Here is a 10,451-nt window from a genome sequence, read left to right as displayed (position 1 = left end):
GTACGGCTAAGGTGAGGAAAACACCAGCCCGGCTAAGGTGGGGAAAGCACCCGTCCGGCCAAGATGAGGAAATACCCGCCCCGCTAAGGTGAGGAAATACCCGTCCCGCTAAGGTGAGGAAATACCCGTCCGGCCAAGATGAGGAAAACACCCGCCCGGCTAAGGTGAGGGAAGCACCAGTCCGGCTAAGGTGAGGAAATACCCGTCCGGCTAAGGTGAGGAAAACACCCGTCCGGCTAAGGTGAGGAAAACACCCGTCCGGCTAAGGTGAGGAAAACACCCGTCCGGCTAAGGTGAGGGAGGCACCAGTCCGGCTAAGGTGAGGAAATAAACCGCTCGGCGAGGTGAGGAAGCATCTGTCCGGTTAAGGTGAGGAAATACCCGTCCGGCCAAGATGAGGAAAACACCCGACCGCCTAATGGTCGTAGAGGGAATTCGAAGCCTTCTGACTTCCCTGTTCAGCGCGTCGGGCGTGGGTACACAGCCCAAACTATAAATCGTGCATCTACCTACGTCATAGCTTTTTTGAACGTCACACATGGCATACTTTTGTTGTTGCGTGCATCATGCTTTTCGGCAGCTATCGTCGCTGCACACGGGGTTTGTCTTCTTCTTTCATCCACTCTCATCTCCCGTCTAGTCACCTTGGACAGACTTTCAGAAAGCCCAAGCGTTGCAATCGACGACTGGATAAGCGGTGCCCACCGCGTGGCCCGACGCGCTACGTGCAGCGAGAGCACGGTACCACGCCTGGGGCAATGGTTTGGTGTGTCAGGGGATATCGAGAATACCCCTGGGCACGGCGCAACCACCTCACGTGTTTCAAGAGAAGTAGACGACAGTGGTTGAAGGCGGCGAGGAGCAGCGGTTGGAGTGACGCGGTGGTGATGGCGACGGTGAAGCTGACTCATATGAACTGTTAGTGATTGTTTTAAAGTCAACCTGCACCGGTTATCTGTGCCTTGTGGGGTTAAAGCCTCGCCCAGCATTCTCAGACCTCGCGACTCGTCAGTTGTCATTTGGAACGTGTGGAGAAGGCGGGCGTTGCGTGTCATCATCAAATCACCGGGGTCCAACCCGAATCTCGCGTCTCACCATCCGAGCGGGGTTTCAGTCGGTCGGTGACTGCCGCAGGCGTCCCGGTAGTCAGTCCTGGGGACGTATGAGCTGGCGGGCGGCACTTCGTCCTCTTGGCCTAATTTAATTGCTTCCCCTCATCCTTTCCCTTGTCTCTGCCCTGCCACCCCCTCGTCTCGTCTCTGTCTCTGTCCCTGGCTTTTAACAACTGCCGGTTGACACAAATCCACGCTTACGCGCAGCTTGAACAAAAGTGTAGTCCAGTACACGCGGTTTCTTACGAAGATGTGCATATATTAACACACGACTTGCTGGTCGATGCAGATCGCGACAAATCACACGGGCCAACCACACACTAACCGGTCTCTGGCACGGGCCACCGCGCGCTGCTGCGTTCCGCGCGACCGCTCCAGGCACGCTGGTGTATTCCAGACTACCTGACTCTGCGCCGAAACACCGCGGGTGACCCGAGCCTGAGAGCCCGTATTGGTTAGCCGCAGACGCTGGTCCGCAGTCCACACCATTCGCGCGGGCTCATCTCACTTACCATGCAGTCAGACACCACGTTCTGCCCCAGAAAGGACAGTGGGGCGGTCCTTTACCCTATCTTACCATCCCGCTCCCCCACCTCCGGCTCTGCAGACGTGGACGCGAGACAACACGGCCCCGCGGTCACAAGACGGCTACATCTCCGGCACGTTCTGGACCGCGTAGGATACGTCATCGACGCTGATGTTGAGCCTGATCCTGGTCTCGAGATCGTGCCGCGCGTGCTGGGCGTGCAGCAGCCGGCAGGCGCACAGGCCCGACATCAGGCCGAACGTCTCCGACAGTGTCGGCGGGGTGATGCCTGGGACGGGAGACGACAGCATGTAACATGAGTGTGGCCCAGCCATCAGACAACGTTGGTGTGGTGGAGCAGGGACTATTCCCCAGATGACGTCACCGGGCACGTCAGACAGGGGCTAGCTGAAGGAAGACTGTGGAAGGTTAAACGGCTCCGGGTAACACAGAATGCCTGACGCCCAACGGTACCTGATCAAGGACGACACGGAAAGAGACGTTCCAAAGGAGAGCAGGCTGACGACACACAAGGTACGCCCAGCTGACTCCGCGACGGCAGACCCACCCACTGACAAAACATGACGCTCAGTGGAGCGTCTCAACCACGGCGTCCGCGCGATCTCCGGTAGGGGAATCGATCAGGGGCAGAGATCGATCCTCTCCCAGATGTCAGCCACCACCGACGTGGACAGCACGGGAGTCTGGGAGGCCAGACTGGGGTGAAAACAGGTACCTCGTACCTCTTCTCTAGCTACGTACTACTCGCTACCAACCACTAAATGCCACGAGCGCCGGCGTCCTCATACACTGCGACGCGGAGTGTGGTTTCTTAATGCCCGTAAGATCCCCGCGAAAAGGCTAATCATCTCGCACCCCCCTCTTAAATATGACAAACCAAACTTCCTGATCAGTCCTGTCATGCGGCAAGCCTAAAACATACAGGGATTCTGCATCGTAGTTAAAACAGTGCTAACGCAAAGGTCTATCAAAATATGGAAGTATCCATGGCGACATATAGCGCTGGGTGCCCACCTGCGTCCACCCCTGGTCCTGCTACGTCTTTACCACCCCTGGTCATCTGTAAAGTTTACACTCAACACGTTCCAAATCCCGGTAAGTTACACGTGAAAATGTCTAACATTTGCCGTGCTTCTACTGTAGCATGCAACTCGCCTAACCCCGCCGGACATTGCCGTCGCCGTTCCCAGCCCGGACAGTGCTAGGGAGTTGAGAAGCGGCGCCCACTGGACTAAAACAATACGAGTCCTGGAGTGGGAGAAGCTGCAGAAGATGGCAGGAAGAATTTTTCACCCGCCGTCAAACTTTGAAAAACCGACGAATCTATAAAAAACTCGGTTTAAGAGAATACTGGGGTAAAATCCTGGTTTTACGGTTTTGTGAGGTGGCGTCGATAACCCTGGTTTTTCTGCGAGGAGTAAAGCTATTACTGCTAGCTCATCTATGTGTGTAACGTTCCTCACAAATGCACTGACAACTTACGTACAGTACAACTACGTGTCATGAAGGAACGATCTCATGCAAAAGCAACTCACACTTGCTGCAGTATTCCAAATTTACTTATTCGACGACGCATTAGCTTATTTCGAGCATCTCGAATCTAGTGGTAACTGTCGCCGCTAATAAAGCGCGGCCTTTGTTTTGCATGGCATAGCTCGAGCAGCATCCGGGAACAGGCAAAGATGTGGGACGAGGATAAAAAGCAGTACAGAGCCACAACTTTCCCTGCGTGTAATGAAATGATCTGCAAAGGGCACAAGAAGCGCATGACGAGGTTTGTCACACCTTCACAGCCAGTGGTTTGTCACACCTTCAAAGCGGCAGACGGCGGCCAGCTGCTCGTAGACGCGTCCGAGTCGTGCCTCCTCCAGGCCGGTGCGCTGAAACTCGGCCACCACAGCCTGGAGCAGCGAACGGGCCAGCAGCGGACACGAGCTGAAAAACAGGCCCCATCCCGTCAGCCCGTCTCCTGAAACGTACCCCTTCCGATCACTGAACACGGGGCCTAGGTCATCGGTTCTAAATGTTTCGAACCACAAAGCAGGAGAACATGAGCCCTCACCGGCACAGGGAAAAGGGGAGGTGCGACAATACATCGATTTCGGGAGATTTTGCCTTACCTGCAAACTTCGGGAATCATCGAAACGTCCATGAACAGCGTATAGTGATCATATAATCCAAACTTACGACTCATGAAACGCGCCCCATGATCATGGGCGCTAAAATGGCGCATTCCTCACAAATCAGATGCTCTTTAGGTCTGCATTCTGGTTACTGGATCCAAAAGTAATTCGTGGAACAACACTAATGCGGCAAGGAAACCGTAATTAAGCAATCCTAACAATGCATGTGGTTTCATTCACAGCTCACAATACAAAACAGCAGGCAAATCTGGCAAGGGCCTTGCAGGGCCACCGCGCAGCCAGTGCCTAGTAACCAGGGATCCCCGAGGCCGCGGTCTGGCCACCGTGCAGCCACTGCCTGGTAACCAGAGATCCCCGAGACCGCGGTCCCGCCACCGTGCAGCCACTATCGAGTAACCTGAGACCTACGAGGTAGCAGTCCAGCCACCGCGCAGCCACTGCCTAGTAACCAGGGATCTCCGAGGCCGCGGTCTGGCCACCGCACAGCAACTGCCTGGTAGCCAGAGATCTCCAAGACCGCGGTCCAGCCGCCACGCAGCACCTGCCTAATGACCAGAGATCTAAGAGGCCGCGGTCCGGGATCGGAAGTTCCGAATTCTTCCATTTACCAACTGCCGAACACGTGCTGACACGGCAAAGTTCGCATGCTTAAACAAACCGCCCCAGTCCGTGCATAGTGGTAGTAATTGGGTGGCGTTGCACCAGATGACGTCACTCGTCGCCATGGCAACGCAAAGCACTCAAGGTATCTGTCCATCAGGTGATTTCCAAACCAACACTTCAAAACTGACAAGGAGGTAGCGATGTTTTCTCAATTTTAGACGTTATGAACGCTGTATACTATCAGCGCTGGATGTTTTGATTTCGAATGGTGCAAGCCTTGATGCTGACTTCCCCATCTCGGCACATTGGATAATACTTAAACGTTCTGAACGCTGCATGCTGCGATTTGGGGCGTCTTGAAAATTGGACGCTATGAACTTCGGATGTTTTAATACATATCCCTAAGTTCCACTTGTCACCAGGTCAGGCCATCGTTCTATACCTGCATGGCGAAAACGTAAAACACACACACACACACACACACACACAACCAGCTCATTTGCTCAAACTCATGCTCTACCACGCCGTACGCGGATATAGCAAGTTTCGTACCCCTGCCCAGGGAACAGAGGCAAAATACCGAGCACCGGCACCTCTGAATCTGTTTCACTCCAACACGAAAACCACGCGCGCCCATGCTGGAAACAGCTTAAGCTTCCTGGTAACATGGTAACCGCCGCTCTTACCGAATTGCCATGATCTTGGGCGAGGAGAACATCTCTTGGATCGCCCCATTGACGTGTTCCATGGTGACCAAAGCGGCAGATTTCTTTGGCGACGTGAGGCGCCGCCCCTCGGCGGGCCCTGTCTCCGCTAGTTCCGTGGCCCGCCGACAGATGTCCAGCGCCCGGCGAGCGTCCCCGGACACCGCCGCCACCTTCCTGTGCCAAAGCAGGAGCACGTGAACGGAGACGACGCAAAACCGCCGGTGAACGTCAAAGAAACGCCAGATCCATAGGTAAGAAAGTAGCTGCAAGGGCCCTACATAGTTAATTTAAACCTGTACGTAAGAAAGAAAATATGCTTCGGATCAATCACACTATCTACAAATTCCTGGTAATCGTCCACATATGACACTCGTTTCAAACGCCACAGCACATGGCAGGCAAGCGAGGTACAAGGCCAAGGGCAGCAGTTCGCAAATTCGACGTAAATATGCTTGCAGCCATTACTTTCACTGGCAAAATGCACAGCAGCCAGTCGCGCAGCGTCTGAACACAGCCCATGCCGACCTGGCGGTCTGGCTCTGAAGCGGTGTTACCTGCCCACCAGCTGGACGGCGTCCGGGTCAAAGGCGTCCAGCCCACTGAGCCGACTGGTGACGATCTCCTGCAGCTGCTGGAACGTGTACGGCTGGAAGGTCATCCTGGTCAGGCCCTGCCAGAAAAGGGGATGAGCTTACTCCTCAGAGGCAGAATGGCCAGGACAGGTCCTTGGTCAGCAGCTGAAATAGTGAACATCAGCCCTGATGACAGAAGGAACGGGTGCCTTTTATCACTCACGATCTCCCCATTTACAGCCCCAGTGAATTATACATATCCCATTCCTTCCACTTAAGGGTACGTAGCCCACTACAAGAAACCCGAACAGCTGCACAGGACACACTGATACATACTGAACACAGACCTAGCAGTCCACAGCCCCGTCGGACGCCCGGACGGGCCGCGCCCCAACTGACCAGCCTGCTGGACACCCGGTTCATCATGATGCGCTCGGGCAGGTCCCCAGCAGTCCACAGCCCCGTCGGACGTCCGGACGGGCGGCGCCCCAACTGACCAGCCTGCTGGACACCCGGTTCATCATGACGCGCTCGGGCAGGTCCATGGTGTTGGCGATGGCGACCACAGTCAGCTGCGCGTGACGCCGGCTCGGCCAGTCGAACAGGTTGTACAGCACGTTCTGCTTGCGGGTCCACAGCAGGTCCAGCTGCCAACGGAGCGGGTGGGCGGGGTGACGACAGGACTGGCTGCCCACGGAACCCACTACGCTCCACACGGGGTTCGAGCAGGTCTCAAACATACGGCTGTTATCATACGATAAGTTCCGCACATGGCTGCTGACAGAACGCATGCTAGCCTGGTGGATCCCTAAAATCTGTCTCATGGTTGCTCTGTCGTGAGTCAAAGTAATCACCACGAGCAAATCCGCACGCAATCGCGAAGTCCCGACCAGACGCACGAACACACCTCCACTGCCGCCGCCGCCCGGCGAGCCTAGCCACTCCCTCCTAAGACCCCCCGCCCCTCCCGGTCAGCATGGACCCCGGAGCACCCCGGCCCGCGCCGCCGGCGCTGGTGGAGCGTCTCACCTCGTCCACCATGAGCAGGATGGGTCGGCGGCGGCCGGCCGGTGCCGAGAACCGCTTGTCCAGCATCTGAGCGGCGTGCTCGGGCACGGCCTTCGTCCCGGTCAGCTCGGCGATGATCTGGCTGTAGACACGCTCGGGGCCCGTCAGCCGCATCCCGTTCACCTCGATAAACTGCCGACAGATGGCGGGCTGGTCACGGCGCGGCCCGGCCATGGACGGCCCCGGTGTCTTAAGACGTCTCACCGCGAATCCAGACGGCCACAGCGGACGGTGCGGCCCATGCATGTTCCCCAGGACTTTTGATGGCGTCATATTTTGGATGGCGAGCTCCATTACAGCCATCAGCATGCAGCTATAAACGTATTTCGTCCATACGAACAGCGAACAGCGGAAACAGACAACCCTCTTCAAGCGGCAAAACGCGCCAGCACGGTCGGCGCCACAGCCGGCGGGACAGACCTGGAAGTCAGGCAGGTGGCCGGCGTCGCTGGCCTCGCGCAGGCTCCTCACCACCTCTCGCATGGTGGCAGTCTTCCCCGTGCCGGGCACGCCGCTCACGTACATACACCTGCGACGGCCGCGCCCGTCAGTGCGCATCGGCCGGCTGCGACCAGGTGGCCGTCTGAGCCTCCTCGGCTGGCACTTGTCGGGAGACTGTGATGCAAAACGCGCGCCACAGCACCAAAAGCTGCACGATTAGGGGACCTCTGGAGACATTTTGCACAACTGTTTTGCGCACGCACGCTTGTCCACAACCGAATGAGTTCCCTTACGACAGATGTTCCACAAGCAGTGACGAACGACAGTGAAATGAATCGCGATAAAGTGAAATGAACTGAATGCAGTCCAGCTGCAGCACTCACCCGCCAGTTCTGTCGAGCAGACGCGCCTCCACGAACGTGTAGATGTCGAAGAACTCGTTCTCGCGGCAGGGTAGCGCGTCCGGCACGGCGGCCACGTGCAGCCGACTGCGCGCCTGTTGCAGCGGCGTGCCGGGCGTGCTGAGGCGGCCGGCGGCGCGGCTCGGCACCAGCGGCGTGCCAGCGGCCTGGACGCGGGACCAGCCGAGTGGTCAGTGCGCTCTCAGTGGCACGGCCCGAGGCGACGTGCAGGAGGGGCCGCCTGCTTCCAAGGCGTGTTGCGGGGAGAGATTATACATGCAGACACTGACGCCTGGTCACGACATGGCTGATGGGTGATACCACAAGAGGACGTTTCTACGAGCACATGATGAGAAAATCACCAGCAAAATTACACGACCGTATAATGTGAAAAAAACATATTAGAACTCAAGCAGCCGGAGTGAAAAAACTGCACCAGAGCTTCGGTCGCCCTTTAAGACAAAGCGCATTTTGCCCACTAGAACTTCCGTACCCTTTAAGGCAAGGCGCATACTTCCGAAGTGGAAAGGTCGGTGTTATGGAGCGCGCGCACCATCTCATCCCATCCGGCGCATCACCAAGCGGGTGTCATACCTTCGGTGTGCGGGGCGAGGCCGTGGCCGAGCGTGCTGCGTAGCCCGGCTTCCTGGACGGCGTGGCCGGCGAGGTGCCGCGGCCGTGTCCCGCCGCCCAACCCCGGGCCTTGCGCGGGGTCGGCTCGGGCGAGCTCTCCCCACCCTGTGACATCTTCTCCCTGGACATTCTGCCGGTGGCGCGGCCCCGGCCCCTGCCCCGGCGCGGGGTCGGCTCGGGGGAGCTCTCCCGACCCTGCGACGCTTCCTCCCCCTCCAACTCGTCGTCGCTGCTGAGTGCAAGGCGGCGTCTCTTGGCGCCGGTGCTGTCTGCCTCGAACAGCCGCTTGTGCGGCGGCCGGGCGGGCGAGCGGCCGGCGCCGGGAGACACTTCGGCGCCCTCTGGCACCGTGCTGAGGCTGGGCCGGTGGCGCAAGGAGCGGCGCGCCTGAGCCAGCTGAGCCCCGGCCGCCGCTGGCCGGCGACACGCTCCCCCGGCGCATCCGCGGCGTGTTCGCGCTGCAGGTCTCTTGCTTCGCGGCAGCAGGCGTGTTTTCATTGGAAGAGCGTGGCGTTTTCTGTTGCGCAGCCCTTGGCGTGCTTTTCTTGGAGGAGCGTGGCGCTTCCTGCTTTGCCACGACAGGTGCGTTTCCCTCGGAAGGAGAGAGGTGTCTTCTGCTTCGCGGAACGAGGTGTCCTTTCATGGGATAAGGTGGGTGTTTCTTGTTTTACAGTCCGACGCGCGTTTTTCTGGGAAGACCGGGACCTCCTTCCGCTTCGCTGTGCCTGGCGTATTTTCCATGGAAGAGGTAGACTGGAAAACGACGTAAAGCATTACCAAACGGCAAAAAGAAAAAACACGAAAAAAGACAAAGAATCCGTGCCAAGAGAGAAAAAGCGACATTACCGTGTCTGTCATCAGACCTACAGTTAAGTACATACTAACTTGCCCCCGGACCACCGGAGCCGTGGCACTCCAAACCACCCCTAATACCTTTCGCGTCCGAGTCCCTGGGCGTTCTTCGCCTCCGCATCGGAGTCTGCATCGCTGCTCAGCGTCTCGTGTTTGACCTCCGTATCAACTCGAGTCAGAATGAGACGTAGCTTGTTCGGTGAGACGTGGGTGACCTTGACAGCACCATCGTCCAGCCAGCTCGCCTGCAATAGCACCGAGGGCTGTGGTGGCGCGGAGGGCAGACACTGGCGGGGGACGGCAAGGTGAGCAGGTCACCGCCGGCACAGCGGCCATCCGTCGCGTACTGGCAGCGTGCGATATTGGACGGAAGTCTGGCTATCGCTGTCATGGATCAGGTCAAAGGAGTGAGCTTACTTATCAATCAGTGGGCAAGTGGTGAAGCAGTAACGCTTCTATATCACAAGAGCCAAGTAATGTTGTCCACTTCTGCCAAAATACAGTGCTGACAGCGCGGTAAAAGCACCACTGAAAACATGAGCCTGCCCGGTCATTCCCACTAAGCGGAATCACACGCACAGATTCGTTATCAACACGACAACTTCCCGACACAGGTCACCAACTTCCGACACGAGTCGTTCGGATGAGTTTTTCCGTGTGGTACCGAACGTGCAACACTGCGTCCAGCCTCATGAATCGCCTCTGACCACGCTCCGCGGCTGATAGCGTGCGCACAAGCTCCATCCAGCCCTCCGGCCTCGGCCCAGCGCCGCCGTCAGCCAAACAGCGTCAGGTATCGGGCTGGGCTGCCCCCCCCCCCGCGCGCCAGACGCACCTTGCCGTCGATCAGGTCCTTGTACGAGCGGATGACTCTGTGACGGCTCGTGTGCCTCGCGCGCTGGCTGGAGGCCCGCCCCGGCGTGCCGCCGTCTGGAGGGGACACCAGGCCGACGTCACATACACACATCAGCTGCGGTGTTACCGCGTGAAAACGCGCAGGGGTAGCGACTCGGGTTGATTCGGAGTCAGCATGGAGTCGCATGGAGTCAGCATGGATCGTACGGGGTCAGCAGACCTCGGGCTGTCCACTCTAGACAGCCCGATGTGCCACACCATGTCGTGACGGAAATAGGGAACATATTGGTTCTAATCAAAATTGAACGTTTATGCAAAATTAAAAAGGAGCACAGTGATGCGTATAAAGGCATTACAGTAACACGTTAAAATGATTTATTTTCATTACAGATGCTGAATCTCCGATAAACAACGGGGCAATAACATCGCCGCCTACAGTCCACTGTTAATGCCTGATGACATGAGGTGTTCTTTGTCCTTGAATGAATTGCTGAAGTTCGGTAGCGGATTGATGTT

General features: G+C 57.4%; 1 protein-coding gene across 1 annotated transcript; it reads right to left on the bottom strand.

The window, feature by feature from the left end:
* Positions 1-1,333: 1,333 nt before the first annotated feature.
* LOC119100314 (origin recognition complex subunit 1) lies at positions 1,334-9,086 on the bottom strand. The gene is made up of 10 exons (XM_037223420.1): positions 9,075-9,086; positions 8,190-8,624; positions 7,578-7,762; positions 7,174-7,282; positions 6,715-6,885; positions 6,183-6,332; positions 5,668-5,783; positions 5,093-5,287; positions 3,470-3,594; positions 1,334-1,927 (listed from the first exon to the last, which is right to left on the bottom strand). The coding sequence occupies exons 1-10, from the start codon at positions 9,084-9,086 to the stop codon at positions 1,761-1,763; spliced, it is 1,665 nt and encodes a 554-aa protein (XP_037079315.1). The 3' UTR covers positions 1,334-1,760.
* Between the last annotated feature and the right edge of the window lie 1,365 nt (positions 9,087-10,451).

Source organism: Pollicipes pollicipes, unplaced genomic scaffold (assembly GCF_011947565.3).
Source record: "Pollicipes pollicipes isolate AB1234 unplaced genomic scaffold, Ppol_2.1 Scaffold_4881;HRSCAF=5763_pilon_pilon_pilon, whole genome shotgun sequence".
NCBI lineage: Eukaryota > Metazoa > Arthropoda > Thecostraca > Pollicipedomorpha > Pollicipedidae > Pollicipes > Pollicipes pollicipes.
The sequence above is the reverse complement of the archived record's forward strand: the minus strand, read 5'-3'. Positions and strand labels throughout refer to the sequence as shown.